The sequence below is a fragment of the Anoplopoma fimbria genome, chromosome 5 (assembly GCF_027596085.1).
Source record: "Anoplopoma fimbria isolate UVic2021 breed Golden Eagle Sablefish chromosome 5, Afim_UVic_2022, whole genome shotgun sequence".
NCBI lineage: Eukaryota > Metazoa > Chordata > Actinopteri > Perciformes > Anoplopomatidae > Anoplopoma > Anoplopoma fimbria.
Genome location: NC_072453.1, coordinates 15,464,042 through 15,487,905, shown reverse-complemented (window position 1 = coordinate 15,487,905; position 23,864 = coordinate 15,464,042). Strand labels below are relative to the sequence as shown.

The 23,864-nt window shown below is 37.7% G+C and overlaps 1 protein-coding gene across 1 annotated transcript in view; it reads left to right on the top strand.

Moving 5' to 3' along the window:
• The window catches only part of LOC129091092 (protocadherin-15-like), a 129,803-nt gene that overhangs the window by 50,657 nt on the left and 55,282 nt on the right, over nucleotides 1-23,864 (top strand). The window contains exons 16-24 of the mRNA XM_054598555.1: nucleotides 2,624-2,756; nucleotides 3,456-3,535; nucleotides 6,102-6,195; nucleotides 10,304-10,432; nucleotides 17,943-18,062; nucleotides 18,208-18,393; nucleotides 19,207-19,443; nucleotides 20,956-21,072; nucleotides 22,974-23,114. Of these exons, the coding sequence (XP_054454530.1) occupies nucleotides 2,624-2,756; nucleotides 3,456-3,535; nucleotides 6,102-6,195; nucleotides 10,304-10,432; nucleotides 17,943-18,062; nucleotides 18,208-18,393; nucleotides 19,207-19,443; nucleotides 20,956-21,072; nucleotides 22,974-23,114 (1,237 nt within the window). The remainder of the gene's footprint in view (nucleotides 1-2,623; nucleotides 2,757-3,455; nucleotides 3,536-6,101; nucleotides 6,196-10,303; nucleotides 10,433-17,942; nucleotides 18,063-18,207; nucleotides 18,394-19,206; nucleotides 19,444-20,955; nucleotides 21,073-22,973; nucleotides 23,115-23,864) is intronic.

Genomic DNA, 23,864 nt, shown 5'->3' with positions numbered 1-23,864 from the left:
GTTAATCTCTCCCTGCTGAAACTACTGCCAAGTAGGAACACAAACTAAATTCCCTGCAGTTTCTTTCCCTGAAATTGAGGGTGCGTAAAACCAAAAATCACTCATGTCATTTGTGGGCAAAACTGAGAAATGGGAGTAATCTGATTTTTTCAACCAGTAAATTAAGATGTGTTACTAAGATTAAAAAAATTAAGGATGGAATTTTACTATCTGGTATAGTCTTTCTTCCTAGTGTGACATTTTCATCCAGATAATGTTCAGGGAGCCACTGTTATTTTCATGTGAGCCAGCATCAGCCCTCAACACTTTCTTTGATAAAGGAGGAGGAAAAGAATTCAATATGTCTAAACCCATAAACCTCACTGACCCCATGGTGGGCCATTCAATGCCAACTCATACTGTGCACACCATCTCAAACTCAAACCTTTATTTTGAATTCAAGAAGTGATCCAGAAATCTTGTTAGATACCAAATATTGCGGAATAAGTTTTGGAAATGCATACCGATATAAAAAAAGTCTAGAATATTCCCATGTGATGCCTTTGATGCCTTTAAAAAAACAATATGTCTTGAATATTTAACTCAATTTAAACACATAGCTTCAAAGAAGAGTTTGAACAAGCTGATAAAGTATACACATTATATACTACATTGACACTGTGTTGAATATGATTATTTTTCTAGCTTAAAGAAACAGGCTACAACTGTATGTTAAGGTGGTTTTGATACAATAATATGGATTTTAAATATAAGTTATTATAATTGTTGTTTTTGACCTCTTTGGATGTTAGATATGAGGTTAATCTTAATATGTCTGAGGGTATTAATGAATGTGTTTTTGGGGGGTGGTGGTGGGTGTACAAGAAATATTATTCACACAAAGTGTTCTTTACTATTGTTATCCCTGCCATTGGAGCGTTTTATTTTGAAGTCATTATTGAGAGTCCTAGCTCTCTTGAGTCATGTTCCTTTGGGAATGTTGGTGTCCAGGATCAAAATAGATGACTGAATTATCTAAGATAATTGGTATAGCAGATGTCAGGCCTGTTTCCAGATGCCAGTTGGGTCTTAGTTTATTTGCAGTTAGTATGTTGTTATCTCAATTATGTAGGGCAGTCAATTTGCTAGCGGGCTGAAATATTAAGCCCTCTAAACATGACAATTTTGAGCCAGGTAAACAAATACTTCCGAAAGAAAATTTGACACAAGGACACAAGCTGTTTACATTCCTGGAAAGAAACAGCTCTGTCAACTGTAGGTAATTACGGTAACGTGGTGATTTTGAGATAAATGTTATGTTGATTGAAAAATGTCAGTGAAAACAGCTTATTGTGCAGCCAAAACTATTTATCACAGATTAAATAAATCTACTCTCAGAAAGTACTCCAAATACATATGCTCTTAGTGTCATGGCCTTTCCGTTAATTCGCTTTCAAGCCTATTTCCACTTCTTTTATAAAATCTTCATATGTATAATTCCCTCTTGAAACATTTCAGTTTTGTTCCCTTACCTGGCAGAGTATTTCAGAATCCACTTTTCATACACAGTTGGTTTAGTTAACCTTTATCTATAACTGTACTTGTACTTGTAGATGCAGTTCTAGACATGTGTCCAACCCCTTTTTATTATTAATTCTAATATTATATCAATGATTTATGAGTTCAAGGGCAGGGCTCACCTTTAAAGCTACCACAAGCTTATGTTTATTCTAGTGTTGATTTTCACAGTCCTTGTGGACAAATGTGGTGATTCTGAGCACCAGAATACCTTTAGAAAACCTCTCATTATACTGCAGCAGGGTCCGACAGTCTGCTTAGAACAGTTCTGGTTTTAGTTCTCCCGTGCCTCACTTCCCTCTAGTGGGCCTAGCAATACGGCCTGGGTCTCCAAGACCATGGTGTTGGTGTTGGCTCCCCAGTGGCCAGGTCACTGCCGGAGGCCCCGTCAGAGTCTGAGCTAAAAAAGCGTAATTTCGTCTGATTTCCCACTGAATCTGACCCGGTGGCACCGATTACAAGCATTAAGAATAACTATGTACAATTAGATAGTCTTCTTGCTGATGGTCTTGTTTAATAATGTAGTTCATTTAGAGGCATCAGTTTTAATTTAACTTTACTTTTTCATAACCAGTTAAAAGTTCCTCACGGTATCTTCAAGATTCTGAAGGAATAATTAAAGATAGCGTCATTTTATACAGACATACTGTTATAAAACTGAACGAATCATTGAAACAGTAGTATAGGTTTGTGAAAATGCAAGATAGAAACGTTAAGCCCAGCAAAAAAAATGTTTGTTAAAGCCCAGCAGAGCACTGTCCAGTCTCTTTGCCACTCACACCGTTGTTGACTTCACGCTCTTATCGATTAGTTAAACACAGCATGAAGTGCAAGAAACAAAAAACTGGTAAGCCACTCTTCACTTAAATAATAGACTATTCGCCGTCCCTGACATTGCTCTTTTTACCCACTATCCTCTTGTGCTGTCCTCCAGCTCTTCTCTTCCTCCTTCGCTATTATTCCTCTGTTATCTGCTTCTCTCTTACAGGCTGCTTCTCTATCTGTCTTTGTAATCTCTCCATTTGGCCTTACCCAATTCTCTTATTCTCGTTCTCTCTCTCTTTAGGTCATCCATTACGACAGTCTATATCGAAGTTTTGCCCCCAAACAACCAGAGCCCCCCACGTTTCCTCCGACAACAATACAACCTGGAGATCAGCGAAGCTATGAGGACTGGAGCTACACTGCTTAATCTGCAGGTACAGTCCTGCACACACACACACACACACACACACACACACACACACACACACACACACACACACACACACACACACACACACACGCCCACACGCTATGAACCAGTGGTCGTCACCTCCACAGCTCCTTACAGATGAAGTCAATTAGCTACCCCTTCACCCAGGGCACCTACATTCAAATGTGTTGATTTGAATTGTTCTCTAACTGGATTTTGTTACACTGTTATTAATATTAAATTGTATTTTTCGCTATTAACTTTTCACACAATTGAACCTTTGGTCTTTGGAGGAGTTTTAGCTGAGGCTGGATGGCTCAGAATGTTTTTGTTTCGAAAACTATTTCAACCATTTTGCCATTTATTTGAGCTTTTTCAACCATTTATCCTTCACTTTTAGCTAACTGTTTAATCACTTTTCTAGCTTCTCTTCTCAATTGAGTTTGTATACACTGTTTATTGCAATCTTAGTGTTCAGGGGTTACAACTTACTCAGTATGTTGATAAATATATTTGTAGTTATTTCAAATCAAAATGTTATTTCTATTTTTTCACATTAATTGAGCTCTCTTCCAATACTCTCAGGCAAATGCAGCTCCAACCCCTTTGAAAATGACTGTATAATACAACATATAAGGTTGGAATTTTCTGACGTAAATAAGATATGTGTAAACTGTGTTTCTGTCATTGTTTACTTCTCAAGGCAGTGGATCGTGAGAGGGACCCCATCACATACAAAATCCGCAGCGGAGACGCCTATGGACATTTTGCTCTACAGCAGAGGTAAGCATACACACACAAATACGCACACATACACACAAAATCTTATTTCATCATGTTTGATCAAATCTGTGGAGCTTGTTGAGTTAATATTTTTTACAAACTAAAGCATTACCAGTTTTCTTAGTTGTGTATTCGCAGTGTGATTATGTGCATACTGTGCACCCATGACAATAAAACGTGTGTATTTGTGTGTGTGTGTGTGTGTGTGTGTGTGTGTGTGTGTGTGTGTGTGTGTGTGTGTGTGTGTGTGTGTGTGTGTGTGTGTGTGTGGTTAAAAGCAGTCTATATTATATCATATAGGGCTCGGGCTCAACCAAGGGCTTCACATAAACACAGCCGTACACTCCTCCGCATGCACGCACATACTGACTCTGGGGGCTTTTGTTGTATTTATTCATTTATCGCTCATTATAAATGCATGTCTTATGCTGGGGAAAGATCCTATCTGCATTTCGAGAGGGAGGAGACAAGAAAGAGAAAACGCAGAGAGTGGTGAAAGTCTGCTAGAGATGTTAAAGAAAAAAGGGAGAGAAGGAGAGAAAGAGATAAGAGAACAGGGCAGGGACAAAGTAAAAGATGGACGAAATGTTAGAGAGACGTCGGAAGGAAACGGCTAACAAGGATGACGGACAAATGAGGATTTAGAATGAAGGAAACATACTAAGTAAAGGAGTCCCCTGCACAGTTATTCATAACAACAAAGGCTTTAATTTCTGCATTCTCTCAGTATCTGATGGGTTCTGTCGGACATTGTGAAATCTTCCAATATGTGCCAAAAGTTGTCTGTGCCTCAGCTGTGCTTTGTGCATCATGGCACCAGAGGACGAGCCAAGTTGTTTTCTCCTACCACACAAGTGCAACGGGCCATTCAGCTCATATTGGCACAGGATGGAGTGATTCTCCATTGCTTCTGTTTCAGAATTTGCCTCAGTTAAATTATTCCAGTGCATGGGGAGAGCACCCGAACATGTTTATTATTGGAGGAACCCACACTAATGGCCAAAAGATTCAGATTAGATTAATACAGAACTAAAAAGGCCAGCATCAGTACATTAATCAGTGATGAGCTTTTAGCAGGTTTATCAGCATCTGTTTATGAATTAATTTGAATTATCCTGTGTTCATTTTGAACCATGGAATATCTTTTAGGGCCTCCTTACGTGTCGTAGCAGATGTTTTTGTTAGAGAGGAGTAGGCATGTGATGAAAATGTGTCAAAATGTGTAGTGTGAATGAGAAAATAGGATTGTGTGTATATGTGTGTGCACGCCCAAGTATGCACGTGCATTCACAGACTTTGCTTTTCATGAATCTTCCATAAGTATACATGAAAAGTTTTGTAGTGTGTTTGAAAAAAAAAACACAGCTTCACATCTTTCCCTCTGTGGACCATTTAACATCTGCATGCATGCAGGCACACACACACACACATACACACCTACTCACCCTGTCAATATTTGGAGAAATGTGCATTTTAGATGGTTTCTTAAAGTAGCTTAAATTAAAAACACTTCAATCATTATGTAAATCTTCCTTTGGCAAGTAAATAGTGTAGTCAATCAGGCCGACATCAAAGCCTTCTGCTGGTTTTGATTGGTCAGAAGTTTCAGACAGACTGCACTGAGGCGGTTCTTCTCGTTCTTCAGTGAACTTGTAGACTTTGACTTATGCGTTAATCATTTACCCTTAAATCTGACTTTTATCTTTTTGCTTGCAGAATTGTACTCAATTAATTTGAGTTTGTGATTATATGACAGATGAACCATACTAATAATTCACAATCATTCATTTGTGAAAAAAAATTGATTCAAGGGGCTGATTAGTGGTTTCTCGCCTTTCTACTTTTTTTATCATACATATGATCACACTAGAAATCAACCAATAAACCCTTATATTTATGTTGTGAGTCCTTTTATTTGAAACACCATTGGTCAATAGAATATAATGGAGTTTCTATTTAATGTGTAATTATTCAGTATTCAGATTCACAAGATCTTACTCTAGGTTTTAAGTATAGTGCATATAAACTCTCTATTTTAGTAAAAAAAGACTGTGCTTAAGAATGGTGTTTATATGACATACCACTGTCTGAGCCATTATAGCAACAGCGCCCAAGAGGGCATTCCTTAATATCATTGTGGGTGAGGCATCATCTGCATCAGCAAAGTGCCCATAATGGGTGTTATTGCTTTGAGGGGGGTTATCAGTGCTCGAAATTGTGTGAAAAGTTATCTCCCTTTCAAAGTCGTGTCTATGAAGAGAAATGAAGAAGACAACAAGACAGGTGTCTAAATATGCCTCTTGATCCAGAGTTAACATAGAAATGACTTACAAATGGCTGGAAGTATCATCATGAGAATGATTCGCATCGTTAGAAATCAAAGTATTATGAACTGAAACTTCTCATAAAATTTAGGACTAAAGCAAAGTTTTCTGTTTGTTTGTGTTTTCTCCTCTTGGACCAGTTTTCTTTTATTCAATTTCATTGTATTGTACAGTTTTTTTCTGCTTTGTATCATTTGTAAGCTCAGTGGGTTAACAGGACTCTCTGTGTGTTCTTACTCCAGTTCAGGGTATTTGGTGCTGGACAAGCCTCTGGACAGGGAGTCAGTGGATTATTATACCCTGGTGGTCACAGCCTCAGACGGACATCCTGATGGGGTAAGAAACTGAGCTCTACCGCACAGATATTAACGGGTTGTCTTAACTTCAGTTGTCTCACATCTACAATGTAATTAAACTGAGTTGCTGCCAAATGTGGGAAATCCTACACAGTGAAAAGCCACAAACCACAGCTGTGGCTTTGTGTGAAATGAGGGAAATCAGAAAAGAAATTGGGGGGAAAAAAAAACTAAGCTAAATGGATATGAAAAATAATAATAGGCTCTGATCGCACAACTCTGAGCACAACAAGCAGTTTAGACTTCCGATTGCAAAAAGATGGCGACGGTTAAAATGTCGAACTCAAGCCTTCGAAACTGCAGTCCACAAACTGACGGGTGACGTCACAGTGACTACGTCCACTTACAGTCTATGGTAATATACTGACTATGGATATGGACCTCATACAACCCAACTGGTGTGATCAGTTATTTTCTTATTTCAAAACTGTGGAAAAACCTAAAAAACTTGCAAACTCTGACAGCTCAAATTCTTTAACTGTCAGAGTGTATGACTCTCTTGGGTGCAAACACGTTACAAGAGGAGATTAAAATCTTTTTTTCTCACTTTTACTTTTTTCATTACTTGTTCTTAATATTTCTGTGAAGGTGAGCACTTGAACATCCAGAAAACGCTGCTGCAAATGCAAGTTGTTTTCACACATAAACTATGGTTTAGTGTGGAATAAACGTTGTCACTTTACAAAATGGCCACAAGAATTCTTATTCACTCTGCTGCAAGAGTTATTTTGTGAAGACGGAGTGTGTGCCCTTCCTCACTTTCTCACTTACGTAATTGATCACAGGTCATCACAGTCGCTCTCTCCAACTCTCTCTCCGTTTGTGTTCTTCCCCTCTTTCCTCTTTTAAAAGCCAAATCTTCAGTCGCTCTCACATTAAAGTCAGATGAAGACATTGGATGGAGTCCCCCTGCCCTCCCCTCTTTCCTCCTTCTATACTCCTCTGGCTTTCAACAATATCGCTTTCTAGCTTCTCTTCTCCCCTCATCATCCATCTATTAGTCTAGCATTAAAGAATGTATCTCCTTGACTCCTTCTCACCGACACCCCTCCCCCACATGTCAATTAAAGCAAAACGTAAAGTTTAAGGTCCCTCTGAGGAGAGAAAATGCTGATTTGAATACTTTGACCTCCTGTCACATACACCCTCGCACACAACAAGGGAGAGTGGGAGGAATAATTCCAAGCAAGTGATTAAGAAAGAGAGATGTGAGCGCTGTTCAGGGGCTCTTATCACTTTAACAATTGCACTGTGTGCTAATATGCAATTATATAAAGGAGTCTTGACACATACACACTCACATGTACATGTACACGTACACTTAGTCAATTGCTCTCTGGACCTTGACAATTAGTGTATTATCTTTGTGCCCCAAAGGTCTTTAAGTCAGAAAATGGCTAAAAGTAGTTTTTACTACATGTACATTTTTTCCCCTTGACACTTCATTATATTTTGAACGAGCGGAAAAATAAGAGAGAGAAGGTGTGTGAAAAAGGAATGGTGTGAGCAAAACAGAGAGACAGAAGGGAAGACGAAGAAATAGAAAAGGGAGAAGAAAAGATTGGGGTGTAGCCGCCTCATATGGGCCCATTAATCAGCATCACTCGAAAGGCCTTGGGTTGTCTTCATATGAGTACACACTCACACACACACACACACACACACGTCTGTGTCCCCTATTATTAAATGTCCCGTTGTGAGAGTGTCAGACTACAAAGTGCCTAATTGGCTATTTGGCCAGTGAATCAATCATACTGCCACAGATTGAGGGACCCTACAAGCTGGTGCAGTAAACCAGCTCCACTGTACGGGCACCATGCATTGATATGCAACTTAAACTTTGGTGCAGGACAGTGTGCTGTTGTATAATACTGTATCAAGGGTATGAGTATGTGAATCAGCTCATGTTTCCACCATTAATTACAATTAGAAGCTACATTAAATTACGTTAGCGACATAGATATAGGTAAAAGTTTGTTTAGTAGCTGAAAGAACAAGGTTTTTTCTCTTTTTTGAACAAATCCGATTAAAAACCAAACTAGATTATTTAATGTTGTTACAGACCATTGTAATGAGGAAACGTGACCCATTTGCAACAATATGGCTAAAATGTTTGTAATACTCTTTGTAAAATGGAGATCTATGGCACAAAGGAATACTTTTTAGTTGGATCAATTAATTGTGGATACATTTTCTCAGGATTTTGAAGGCAATGAGAAAAATATTGCCTGGTGTGTTTTTTCATAGAAACAACACAAAGCAAACTCAGCAGTTTTGCGTTGAAGGCTGTTGAGTTTGTGAAAAGATTTTAAGATGGCACACATCAGTGGTTTCCCATCAATCACAAGTGGTTGCTGAGGAATTCTTAGGACAGGCAGGGGTGTCCCTGCAGAATGTGAGACTCAGATAAAGTCCAAATCACATTTAACTCCAAAAAGGATGAATCCACAAGACTGACTTTTTAAGCTTTTATTACTACTACTGTTCCATCACAGGATGCTAGCCCAATGTAAAACCTTCATAGACAGATAGTGCTCTGAAAAGTTACAGAAACAAGTAATATATGTAATAATTGCTCATTTTCTCTTCTTTTAGTCTTATTGGATATGGAAAATACTACTGTACAACGCATGGTAGAGAATACATCTAAAAGCTTAAAGGCACAATGAGTATGAACTGTTGGTTGCGGTTGGTAAACGCAACCAACAGTAAAGTGCAAAGTGAAAGTAAAGAGAAAACACAGGCAGAGAGCAAAGTCTCTGCAGAAAGAGACTCCACCACACACTTCTACTGGATCATAAGTGATGATTGAGAGGGAATATATCCATTTAGTCTATACAATGTTAAAAAAAAAAAGAAATCCTCCTCTTTCGCTTTGAAGAATATTGTGTCTCCAAAATTGCGTTTGGCGTGAAACTTTGGCAGACGGCCATGACATCAGCAAGATAATAAACTCTGAGCTGTACGGTTATCGAAAAAAGGATGTGCTTAGAGCCCTCAATGCAAAATGGAGCTTACTGCGTCTCCTTCTCTTTCTTTTGTGTGTGTGTGTGTGTGTGTGCTTTTGCCAGTGCTGCTCACAGCCTTCCTTTTCATTATATCAGAGATCATTCTCCTTTGCATATATTGGCATTCGGATAAACAGTTTTGTCAACTGTGAGCTCTTAACCTCAAATTACTTGCATCACCGTGTGCCCCGCCAACCTCAACCGCCTGTTGTCACCTCTGTGATTGTCACTCTCCCACACACACCCACACACGCTGCATTCTCTTTTTACATCCCATTGTTGTGAATCGGTTAGCTCTCCCTCGTTTTACACTTCTTCCCAGATCCCTTCTTGAAAAGTCAAATCTTCACTCACTCTCTCTCTCTCTCTCTCTCTCTCTCTCTCTCTCTCTCTCTCTCTCTCGTGCTCTTATGAAAGTCAAATTAAGAAATGAGTGACCTCTTATCAGCTTGTCTCTCTTCCCTTGTCCTCAGCGCTTACTCTGTAACATTTATTTTGCGAAATAGTGTGAATTTCTGACATTTACTGAAAAATAGATTTTCCATTGAATACAAACATTCACAAACTCAACAATTCTCTGTTCCTCAAATGATCAGTGAAGTTTTTTGGCACAGTCTATTCATTTGACTTTTGGTAACAAAAAAAAAGGTATAACGCCAGCTGAGCTGTTTGTTCCAAAATGGCACCATATGCTTGATAAGAAGTGGTGTTTTTTTTTTTTTTTTTTTTTTTTTTTTTTTTTACACCTAGCTACCCTTTCTAAGTAATTTTAATACTTATTTCTTGCAAAGTGAAAAGTGGACCATTGGTGGACAATTTTTAAATACATTTTTAGAGTGAACAGTTGTTAGAAGCACAAAAAGATGGGACATGAGGACCAAAGTGCAGCCAATTAGCAAGTAAAATGGGCTCTTTGGTTCGTTAAGTAAGGGAGCTGTTAATAAGAGAGACAAATAGACCCATACGACCCAAGTCAAATATGTTAAATGTAAAACGATTTCAGCTTTGGATGTTGTCTTAACAGACCAGAATAGTAACACAAATTTGTGTTTGTTTGTGTGTGTGTGTGTGTGTGTGAAGACCTCCACTGTGACGGTGAGCGTTGTGGTGACCGATGTTAATGACAATGACCCGCAGTTCGATCCTTCACTGCCAGTGAACCTCACTGTCCTCGAGGAGCAGGATGACGCCTACGTCGGACAGGTCAAGGTAGGAAGGTGCACGCAAAACGCACACACGCTCCACTCTCTCCCACTCCCTTAACTCACTACTCACTACATGTTCTTAAATACACTCTGATGTTTATATGAGAGTGTGTGTTTGTGTTCATTATGCACAAATTCATGACTATGTTTATTAGCTCGTTATTTATTGTTTGTTAGCTTTTCTTTTCCTTGCACTAATCCTTCATTAGAATGACGTCTCATGAACAAAAAATTATAATTCAGATTACAATTTATCAACAATTCCAGACTGCACATCTACTATTAAAAGGCAAAACACATTGGAGAGCAGATAAAATGACTCCACATGTCTCTGATATTCCTCTGGTGTAGATTTATATTGTTTAAAACTGGTAACACAACTCTTTTTGTTATTGTGGCACAGATCATCATGTCTTAGTGTAAGCGATACAGACATAAGGACATGGGGACCTTGAGAGAAGGTCATAATTACTTTAATTATATTACTGCATGTCTTCTACTTTACATTCCCTAAACACACATACAAACATACATACAGACACACAAGCATCACACAAAGATTCACAGAGGCTCTAATTAAGTTCTGCTCTTCTAATCTTTTACAATGGGGACCAGCGATCACTAACATAACTCTATAAACCTCGGTAGCTTTGTGATGTCTGTTATTATACTCCGAGGACTGTGTGTGCATTTGTGTGTGTACTTATTTGTAAGTGTACAGGATGCAACGAGTCCATGTTGATCGCAAATTACCTATTGTATTTTGCCAAACGCAGTGGTCATGTGATATCTTTAGTCCCGTGGGAATTGGTATCTCTTTTATTTGAGGTTGTTTTTTTCTTTTCACCGCTCCTTTTTTTCTTCCTCTTATGGAGGCTGCTTTTGCAGTATAAATGAAAGTTATGAATTTTCTTTGTGAATATTATATAAACATAAATCTGCATGTGTGTAGCAAGAAAAGATACCTGAATTTGCACCCAAATCACTGAGATGATGAATCTCATTACATGACCTTAGTGTTTGGTGAAAAATGGTAGGTGAGACATGGCAAATGTTCACAGAATAAAAGTTAAGGCTTAGTTAAAGGCTAAGATTTGATTTAAAACATAAAGATGCAGATTGTTGATCTTAATTTACACTATTCAATCCTATTGTCTGTGTGGAAATAGCGGTAAATCAAGAACAAATATGAATGAAATGCATACTGCAATTTTTTTTAGAAATTGTAGTCTGCAATATACTATAATGTAAAATAAGAAACAAATTTAGCACTTGGATAAAAGTAAAATGATCTCTCCTCAGCACTGTGGGATGCATTTTCACCTACATCAGCACACTCACCTCCACTTACCACAAAGACTCCTGGACTCGTTCCAGACCTAATAACTGACTCATGTATTCCCCAGACAGGGGTCATGGATAAATCTGACACTTTGATATGCTCTGATCTTTAAAGATGCTCCCTCGGTTGCATGCTTGCTTGGATTTGCTCCAAGCTTATATCATAGCCTTTATACACCAGTATCAGGGGGTCTTTGATCAGTCTGACACTTTGCCAGGTTTTAAATGTTAATCATGCTTCTTTTGGTTGAACACTAGGACAACTACTGAGATAAATATATGGCCCTTGTACACCCATGTCTAGGATTTTGACATCTTACCTTTAACAATTCCAGAGTTAAAAGCTCAATACCTTTTCTTAATTGGACAATGGGTGATATTCCAATCACGTAATCCCAACCATATCTTTAGAGAGGACATTTCATTCCGAGCATCCCAAATTTCAGGTTTTGCACAGACTTTTGGACATGTTCCAAATTCAACATCCAAAAACTCACCCTAATCTTTAGAGAGGGCACTTGAAAGTATTCCAATCCTGAACTTCCTACCTTTCAAGGACCCTTGGATATTTTCCAATCCAAAACAGACGGTATGATCCCTCAGCGGGCTGTGCAAGGCACGACTCTGGGCCTCATTCCAAACCAGGGTCCCTACTTGTAGGTATTAAAGAGATTTTCGAAAGAATGAATGGACCTGACCTTGGTTTTTCTGATGCTGGTGCGGTAGAGAGAGATGAAAAGAGGGGAGGAAGTGAGACATGCATGGGTGGCAGAGAGAAATGGGAGAAAGACACTGGGGAGAGGTAACAGGGGAGAGAGAGAGAGAGAGAGAGAGAAGAGGTGAGACAAGAGGGAGTACGGTTGCTTTCTTAATCTGACTTGCATGAGTTTGAGACATGTTTTCTATTTTAAAGTGATGAAAAATGCATTAGAAAAAGGAAAGATTGGGTGAATTCAGAGAGGTCATTTGGCCATCAAAGATAGGATTATAGAAGGTCAAAAATAATAAAGAAAGGTGAACACTTCATTTGCATGATATAGCGGCAGATAGACGCAAAAACTCCAGAATTGATTAAATTGCAATTATTTTCTGTAATGCCGCCAATGTGACCTTGAGAAAGAGTGGACGAGGCTGCATAAAGGAAAGCAGTTGCAATGACCCCCAATTCACATGCTGGTTTGGCTTCAAAATCAAACATTTGATGTCAAGCTAGCTTCCTCCCAGGGTGCCTCTTCATCAGTTTGCTATTTGGTTTATCCTTCAAAGGCAGCCATTTAAAAAGAGTCAAGCTTTTCTAACAGTCCAGCACAACAGCGAATGATTTCACTGATTTGCACACCTTCAACCACAGAGAGGGGAATGAATCAGTGAAATTGTCTGCTGCAGTTGATGGCTGGAATAAAAAAAATGTGGACTGGTGGTCCTTCAGCTGCACAACATTATGTTTGTTTACTCTTGACATCTAGCGTAAATGGCTTGGTGTAAAGAATAGTTGTAAATGTTGTATTATATCTCTGTAGGTGGTTTTAAATGATTGAAGAGAAAAGCTATAGAAAGTAGACTATACCGATCTTGCTTCATACCGTTTACTCTTCATACTCATATAGTGTTGCGAATCATTTTTAAATTCACTACAACAAAATTTCACTGGAAACAAATAAGGCATGACCATGATGACACATTAGTATTTTTTTCTCAGATGTGGTCGTAGTGGTATCTGGTCGTAGTATCAAGCTACAAACCATTCAGATTACTTGATTTGAGCCACCCGTTATATCGTCTGATTTAGTTCATCTTAAAAAGCCACCATTAATGCAAGGAAACACAATTAACCAAAGACAACATTTAAATGTAATGCATGGTGTTTTTCTTGTCTTTCCAAAACACATTAGAATTTACTGTGTAAATTAATTTCTTTACAATTTTTTTGCCTTGTGATAAAATCAAGAGACATGTTCTTGCAACCCCTCAACAATATACAAATATGTCTAACTGACCGGTTTTACCAAAGTGTATGTTTTTTTTCCTTGTTTTATTTGATTTTTCACTATTTAGAGTGAATTATTCATTAATTTAGGGAAAAGAAAAGAGCCTGAAATAATGTGTAAAGATGTGTTTCTCTTGCAGAAAAGTTAATTATGTGATACAACACCAAACTGTTGAAATGAAGTTCAGGTGGAGCACAACATTTACCTGATTGGAAACAGAGTTGAAAAGAAGAAATAACAGAGATTCAAATACTGAAGCAATCTCTCTCTCTCACACACACACACGTACATAAACACACTATGTAGGAGTAATACATTGGAGTTATGACTGTATGTGTGTCTCACTGAGAAAAGACTCCCACACTGTGATAACTATATGGTATATTGGTGCAGCAAAGAAATGTGCTCAGACAGATCAAAAAAAGATTGCAGTAATTTAGTTTCAGTTGCAGGACTTGTATCGCCATATGGATAAAATTAAAGGTGGAAGTGAGAAAGTGATGAAAAGAGAAATTAAATAAGGGGAAATTAGAAGAAAACAGCTTTGAGCACCGAAACACGACACACAGAGCTACCGAGTGTAGAGATAGAGTGTAGATTTCAGGCTTTAGGCTGCTTTTCTTTGTCAGTGTGTGTTGAAAGGCAGCAGATGTAAGGCAGCCGAGACATTAATTCTATTGGCTCTATTGGTCTCTGGCTTTTAAATGTCTGGCAGCGTAATTATGCTGAGAGAACTGTGAGGGATGGATAAGACACAGGAGAAAGAGAGAATAAAAGAGGAAGGACAGAGAGAAAGTCACCAACTTGCAAGGTACCCAACTCAATGAACTGTATATGTTCAACATCAAGACCGTTAATCTAGCCTACTATCTAAAGGATTCAATCTAGTGTCTAAAATGCAATGCTATGACATCTTTACTGTTGGTAGTTTGAAGGAAGGTTTTATGGACAATAATGTTTCCCTGTCAAATATCAAACATTTACCCTTTTCATAATTTATATAGCCAGGACAAAATTGCTGTCCATTTTTCAATTTCTCTCCTTGGCTGACATCACAGGGCTAAATCTCTCATGTCAAACATCCAGAAAAAGAAGTGGGATTGACACACATTTGGGTCACAAATACACGTGGTAGCACATGTGAAAGACATTCAAGAGGCCTGAAAACCAAAATGATTTATTCGCTGTCATCGACAGCTTAATGAGTGTGTCACTTAAAAGAATATTTGACATTTTGGAAAAAAAAGGGTTATTCCCAGGAGTCAAATGAGAAAATTGGAACCTCTGTGTTTTCTGTCCGTTGAAGTATACATCTTAAGACAGCTGCAGGTTAGCTTAGCTTAGCATAAAGACTCGAAAAGAGGTTGTCAGGATGGCTCGTTGCGTACAAAACATGTTATAAGTGAGTGTTGTGCCACATTCATGTCATTTTGTAATTATCATTATCACAAGTTTACAACTGGTAAACATCATCTACTCTAAGTTTTTATTACTGAAGGGGATTTATCTGAATTGGCACCTACTAATACAGAATGCCTGACAAACAAACAAGTATTGATACCTCAGGTTGTCAGTTCACAGTATTTCAATGTTCACACACCAACTCTGTAATCATACAACTATCTTGTCGTTAACATGGGAATTTTTGCCATCTCTACCATCCACGTGAAGGTGGCATTAAGTGCTGATATGTGGATGTCGTTGAAACAACCAGGCTAGCTGTTTCTCTGTAGCTTTGTTTCAAATCTTTATGCTACGCTAAGCTAACCAGCTTCAGATCGTAGCTTCATATTTAGCATTTAGGCACGGGTGTGGTATTGAGCTTATCAAACCCAGGAGACAATTAAGTGTATTTCCCAAAATGTGATGTTTCACGTTATTCAGTCACAATACTGCTTTGCATCAATGTCACTGCAGAAATACAAACATAGAGAACAAACACATCTACATCTAATCAGGGCTGTTTTACATCTAGTTGCACATTCACAAAATGTTTGTTTCCTTCCTTTGTTTCCCACTTTTTCTCTCTCTCTCTCAGTGTCCATGTTTCAATCTTTCTCTCCCCCTTTTCAAAACAAGCAAAGATAATCACCCAAAAGCTTGATGCACCATTACATTTATAGTACAGCTTTACAACCAGATATCAATGAATCACAGAATGCAAATTACAAAAAGAGGACTTCATTCCTCTCTCAGTCGCCGTCTGCATAAACACTGGCAAGACAGAGCATAATTTCTATTAATCCTAATAGTCGCTGTGTGAGATAAGATGAAAGTTTAATGAACCCAAATTGGGGAAACGGGGGAAAATGGGTCAGTGCAACATCAGGAAATGACACAGTTCAGCAAATAAAATGGAATATTAATATGAACTGAGTAATGAGCTTTAGACAAACATATTAAACTGACAGTTTTGACACAGCTTCTTAAGTTACAGTTATACACTTTGGATCAGAGTATAATATCTTGACGGATATTGGATGGTTTGCCATTAAATCCTAATGACTTTGTTGATCCCTTAACATTTCATCTAGCGCCGTCATTTGGTCAGTACTTTCCAATACTGGTTTTGGAAAGTACTGACTGGTTATTGATCAAATACCTGCAAAACTAATTCCCTTTAACCTTAGCTGTACTTTGTTTTTAGTGCTAATTTACAAATGTAAGGATGCTAACATGCTAAACTAAGTAGGTTAACATGATTAATATTACCTGGTAGAAATCAGCCTGTTAGCATTGTCGTTGTGAGTATTTGGCATGCTGCTGCTAAAACCATCACAAGTACAGTCAGGCAGAGCTGCTAGCTGATGACTCTTTTTCCACTTTGTTTTTGTTTTTCATAATTGTGTTAGCTTGACATCAAATAGATTTTGTCAGTTTTTTTCCTCAGTGATCACTACATTCTCATTAACGTCACATCATTGTCATGGCAATATATCATCATTATTTATGTTGATGAAATGAACACTCAAACATACAGTAATGTATGCAAATACTATAACTTGTATCCTTAATCATGATGCTGTCTGTGCTTTTAACATTTAATCACCTCAGAATATATCCTCCTCCTGACTTAAACACACACTCAGTTTTCTTACTGTTAGCATGAATAGTTGTGAAGCAATTATTCTCAACACTTTAACATATTTCTTTTTGGGCCAGAAAGCAACGTAAGCAAACCTCAGCCCTGCACATAAAGTGTGTTAATATTCCCTCTCTTCTGCTCCCCTTTGCTCTGGTCTCATCTATTTTAATACTGGCAAAATGCTTATTGGACAGGATGAACACTCAGGGTAAAAGGAACACCGGCTAGGAATTTGCCACCTTATCAACACCATATCTTATTAGTTGAAAGAGACTGTAGTCCATGGATACAGAAAGTTAGTCAGATGAAAGAAGTGCAACAAAGGAAATAGGTGCTTTCTTTTTTACCAAGTGAAAATTGAAACCACTGTCTCATTAACTCTGGAAAAGTTTTTAACAAGTTCTACTCGTGGAGAAGAATGTAATTGTTCTGGACAAGTTGCAAAAAGATGGAAAAGGAAAAGCTGACACCCTGGAAAATTTGAGAGAGAGCAGATCACCATGGTCAGTCTTTGCCACCTTGTCAACGCTATACCTAAGAGACTTGAGTTTTTGTTTGAAACTTGGAGACGAGAGCAATTACGTGGAGTAAGAAGTAATGAAGGACTAGAGAGAGAAAATAACTATGACCTCTCCCTGCTGTAGTTCAAATAAGAGCACAGTGTATGAAAATGTTTTGGGGTAGAAGTACAAGGTCAAAAGGTCACAGCTAATACAAATGAATTGTCATACATCCCAATTTGACAAAAGCTGCTTGATTAAAACTGTAAGGCGGGAAATTACATTTATAATTCTCCTCTGAGTCATTTCTCTCGTCTCACACAGACACGCACATTTACTCACACACTTGCAAATGTATTATTCTTTATCCCAGAAGAAAAGCTTTGTAAATGTTAACAAGATTGAGAGGTTAAGTGTTTCACCACTTGTATAAATTCACACACTTCACTCACACACTCATTTAGCTTGATTTGATCAAGAATGATTTGATTCAAAGGCAATCTGATGAATTGCAGGCATTTCAAAACGTATCATTTAAACCTGTAGTCCTCCTCTTTAATTACTTGTGTGCATGTGTTATTTCTTTGTGTCTGTATTTAGGCTACTGACCCAGATCTGGGGACAAGCGGTCGAGTCCATTATCGGCTCGTCAACCATCAGAAGTTGTTTAGCATCAATGCCACCGGAGCGATCAGAACTACAATGCCGCTGGACAGAGAGGTCAGCAGAAGTGATTGTTATGCTAGGATTTATCATGAATGTCATAGCTATTGAACGCAATACAAAAAAAGGTGATATTTGCAATGATGATTATTTTTGTAGCTGCAGGGTTGATGTTTGACTGTGATTCTCCGTCATCTTCAAGGTGAAAGGTCACTACTTTCTGATCGTTGAAGCCTGGGATGGTGGAGTGGACCCGAGGCGATCCAGATTAACGCTGTCCGTCACTGTTCTAGATGTAGATGACAACAGCCCGATATTCACCCAACCAAGTTACAATGTCACCCTACCAGAGAACAGCCCCAAAGATACAATCATATTACAGTTAAAGGTGAGTGTGAGGTTGATGGATATGCAACTGATGTAGTAAACTTTGTTATAAATTGAGTTGTTGATTGCAAAGTGTCCTGAAAAAATGTTTAATATTGCAAATTGTGAGGTTCCAGTTTTAAATTCATCACTTTTTGCAACCAAGTAATTGTCCAGGCCAATGGGTTGGCTGGTTTGAACTTGATATCTCTATCAGCCAATACTTAACAAGTAATAATTAAACGAGTTTAGCTGAAATGTCCCACTCTCTACAAATGATCCTCATAAAGATGATGAAACAGTAGTATGATCATCACATTTCTTAAGGGTTACTTTTCCCTTCAGGTCATAAATTCAGGTACTGAATGAAGTCAATAATACTCATTATCATAGTCATACTTCAAGTTACTTACCTACATCTTCTTTGAAATTAACAAATTGGTTTCTATTTACACTCCAGTCTGCACTGCAAGACTTCTTGAAAAGTCAGAATTTAATTTGCAAACACTTGAAGACTCAGTGAGTTGGAAATTAATGTAAAAAAAAAAAAAAAAAGAAGGAAAAATGCATCTTTTCCCTCTAGCTACACAGTAAAATACATACAGAAGGGAAAATAGATACAGGCCACCAGGCAGACTATGAAAGTCACTACCAGAGGCGTTTCAAACATGCCAGCCCAACACAGAACTAATGAAAATACTACAGTTTGTTTCTGAGCTCCAGCACATCTGGATGCTTTTCCTTCTGGCAAATATAAAAAATTCAACTCGTCATAAATTCACACGGTGATTATAGTACTTTCTTTCCCATTCCTTGACTCTGTCTTTCTCTGTAGGCGATAGACGCTGACCTCGACTCCAACCTCACATATCAAATCAGAACGCAAGGCTCGGACCAGGGGATCGGTCGGCTATTCCACATTGACCAAGTGACAGGAGAGCTGTCCGTTCTTAGAGTGCTGGACTACGAGGCTCTGGGTGAATCAGAGCCCACGTACACATTCACAGTGGAGGCCATGGACATGGAGGGAAGCATGCCTCCTGGACTTGCCTCTGTTACTGTCAAAATCATGGTGAGTGTGTGGGTGTGTGTTTGTTACTGACATCCAGGGGCCCCGCTATTTTTTTTACATTTGCGCAAAAGCTATGTTGCGTTCATCTTTTGTTTGGAAGTTGATATGAAAACTTTAGAGTTATAGTCATAGTATTAAAGAGCGGTTCCATTATTTATTTTTTTTTTTTTTAGGTTTTTTCATACTGTAGCTTCCGAGTGGTGCTCCTTATGTATTCAAATCGGACTTTGATCAGAGTTCATATGTTTCTTCTAAGGACGTTTTCCCACATGACCTTACCTTGCTTTCTGCATCATGATGTTCTTCATATATATATATATATATATATATATATATATATATATATATGTATATATATACATATGTCTTTATCTATAGTCAGTTAGTTAACTAACTACTTAGTTAGTTTGAATTCTAAAGTCACAGAAAATCACAAACAAATTACACAAACAATGCAGCTGTAGACCAACAACTCCCATGTTCTGTGAGGTAACATTACTGTTTTTTCCATAGTCTTATGGCTTTAAAGAGAGCGATATAACTGCTTCAGTTCCTCTTTGGAAAGGGCTGTCTGACGACAAGGTAAAGTGATGAAATTATAAAAAAAATGGATTAGATTTTTTTTATGTAGACCTTTTTTTAGATGGCCAAAATTTGTTATTCTGCTGCTTCCGTGCACAGCTGCTTTAAAGGGGTCAGATAGCCCTTTACAAAGGGGAACTGAAGCTGCCCTTCAAAGCCCCAAGACTCCATCAACAAAAACAGTCATTTTACCCTGCAGAACACCAGAATTTACTTACAAACCCTTTCAGTCATTTCCAAACTTAGCAAAGTTAAAGCTGACTCAGCTAGTGCTAGCATTCACATTATCCATAGCTTTATTGATTGATTTACATGAGTAACCTACGTCATTGCCTTTTGCAATATAGCAACCATTTTCTGTCCCTTTTACATTATCATTGTTTTGCCTGTGGGAAAACCAAGAAAACTATTCGTCTGTGTTACTTTCAAACTTGCTACTGCTTCTTCTAGAACAACTGTTGTGATTGAAAAAAAAAAACGACCCACAGGTTTTCTGTCTGGCTGCTGACCCATTTTTTTCTATTTGCAGATAAATGCATATTTTTCTAAATCCAAAAAAGGATAGAAAATTTCAAAAGAACTAATATGTCAACATTGACATTGGCTAATGGGATCACTGATTATGTTTCCTAGAGTTGATTTTGTACACAGCTGTTGCTTTTTCTCCTTTGGGGAGACCAGATGTTCCTGAACCAACGAAGAGTGAACCACTTTAGTGGGTCATTTTGGGGACTGCAGAGAGAAAGTGAAGATGAAAATAAAGTTAAATTTAAGAATTTGAGTGAGAACAAAATGCCAACAAAGTCAGTTTGCACATCATTAGTATTCAAAATTGTGTACATTTTAAGGAACTTTATAGCAAACAAAAACAGCTTGGTGTACTGTTTGTTTACAATCATAATGCCATACTGTGTGTTTATTTCGCTCCAGGACATGAATGACTTTTCTCCGGTATTCAGCCAGTCAGTGTACCGAGGCCTTGTTGCCCCTAATGCTTTCAAGGGAACCATCGTAACCACCGTGTTGGCCAATGACTCTGACCCTGCGGTGAGCATTTCCAGCTGCTGCTATTTGAACAGTTTTTCACAGTCTGCTCCTCACATTGTGTTTGATAGTGATGCTCTTCTGCAGTGTATGAGTGTCTTTTAAATTTGTTTGCACTTCTTTCTCCAGTAGAGCCATTCTTTAACCCCAGTGTAGCACTTAGTGATACCTCCATTTGGCTTTTAACTCTAAACATCTTTGTAATGTAGGCTGGTTTAATCTGCTTGCTGTAAAATCAAGGTTAGCTGACTTTAGAGTTCCATTGTGAGCCATTAGATGGTCAACTCCAGGTTTAAAAGGATTAAAAGGGGTCTATGTGCAATGTGAATAAAGCTTGTGTGTATTTGCTGAGTCACACAGCCTCTTGTTTAGATGCAGATCTGAAATGCAATGGCTGTGAAAAATATATAAAATATTTATTGGAAACAGAAAACAAACTGTTAAATTTGCAATTTTACAGTATAGTAAATCCCCAAATTAATATTTATATATAAAAAAGACCAGAAACACAAAAGTTTATCTTTACCCTGCATTACTGCTCAAGAAGACATGATATTATGTTTCACTCCTCCATCTCCGTGTGAAATCTTCTACACTGGCGATGTTACCCCATATCCTCTTTAAAGCCCCATGTACCTTTGACTAATGTGCTTGCTGTCTTCCTACATTAGCTTAATTGAGCCAGACTTGAAGTCTAAGCATATAGCCATATACTCTTGGGTCAAAAGTAACATTATACTGTCAACACTGTATACTATAAAGGCTCCCAATGCTCAAACAATGCACTGAATAGCACCTTAACATAACATATATATATATATATATATATATATATATATATATATATATATATATATATATATATATATCTTCGGATGTCAATGTCACTGATACACTTCAGACCCGAAATTTAAAGTAAAAAATAAGTATTTGTCACAGTGAAGTTTTGCTGACTCAATACGAGTCGTTGTTAAATGAAAGCTTACATTGGAACAGATACAGGTGTGTCAAAAAATATCTGTCTCTTTTCAGAAGAAATAACATTTCAATGGAGCAATACTGACTGTTAACCTTGTAAATGCTAACAAAACAATCTATATTGTGTTTACACTTTGTTTTAAATGCAGTTTCTATTAGGGATGCACTGATACGATATTGAGTATTGATCCAATTCTGACTCAAATAGGGGTATCGTGTATCTGTGACAATGGGGCCATTCCAATAAATTCAGATCTATTTGATTATATTATATACATTATATACTGGAATTTAAAAAATTGTTTCAGTTTTGATTCATTGGTTGCTGCATTAAAACTATTTTCACAGACACACAACTGAATTGTAATTCTTGTTAATTTTGAAGAATTGTTTTACCACATTGATGGTGTGCAATTCATTTTTTTGATAATAACAATTTATTATCCCTAAACATACATAGGGAGGTAAAAGCTTATTAATTTAACACTGTCATCGTATCCGACCTGGTATCAGCCGAGGTATCAGTATTGGGACTGAAAAGTTGGATTGGTTTGATGAGTATTTCCTGACATTTTGAGTCAAATTAGTCAACTTATGGTCGCTCATAATCAATAACACTTTAAAGGTCAATTCATGATCATTAAAGTGCCCTAAACTTATAACTCCCAGATGGTGATGTGCGTCTTAACTGCCTCCTATTTGCTTGCACAGGGACTCACTGTTTGACATTTAGGTCCAAAATAATCTCTTTGGATTTAAATACTGTAATATTCGTTACACAGTCATTTCCACACTTTGATTTAATTTGATGCATTGTAAAAAGTCAGTAATTTTGTCTGTTTTCCAGGAATAAAGCAAGATATATTTCATCCTAATGCTACATTCATTTAAATCTGTCATCCTAAGTGTACTTGTTCTTTTCACAGGGGACCCCAGCAGGTCTAGTGCGCTATAAAGTGAACCAGGAGGCTTTTCCATACTCTGCCAGTATATTTGACGTAGAGGAAAAGACGGGAAATGTTGTAACCAGAGTTAACCTCAACGAAGAGCCCAACGTCAAGTTCAGTGTAAGTATGCATGCACATTTTAAATTACTTTTCACCAGGAATCCTTGATGTACACTTTATTGTGTTTCATTGGTCAACACCACATGATGAGTCTAGGGGCTTGTGACAAGATTTCCTTGGGATTAAATTACAAATAAACCATTTCTGATGCACAACATGATGCATGTTTGTGTCACCTAATCTTAATCACAATCCTAAACTTAACAAAATCAGGCTAGCAGCAATGTTCTAGAGATGGCAATATCAGTCTATAGCAGTTAAACATCTGATAAGGTAAAATCACTCAAAAACAAGATGGAGCAGAGTATTGTTGACCCATTTGTGCTGCCCACTGACCGTGCATCATGCTGCAATGTCGAAGAGCCAAAGCTAAAGAATTTACTCTCTCATACTTGAGATGCAATGAATAAAAGACACTTTAATTTAATTAAACTGCTGAAAACTCACGGACATGCACCCTTTGATGGGGGATTGCAAGTAGAAATTGCTTTAGATAGTTATGCAGTCATTTACGTGACTGCATACTGTAACTATGGTAGTCGGGTAAAACAAGATGTTATTTTTATTTTACATTTAAATGATATACATTATATAACATGCACATCTGCGATGGAGTGAAACAGGAGTAAAGGATTGTCCTACCAGAAGGATATTAACTTCCATCAAACTATAATGTATTCGGTGTATTATTAAATATTACCATGCTGCAGTATTCTACTGTTTATCATAATGTAAATACAGAATGCAGCA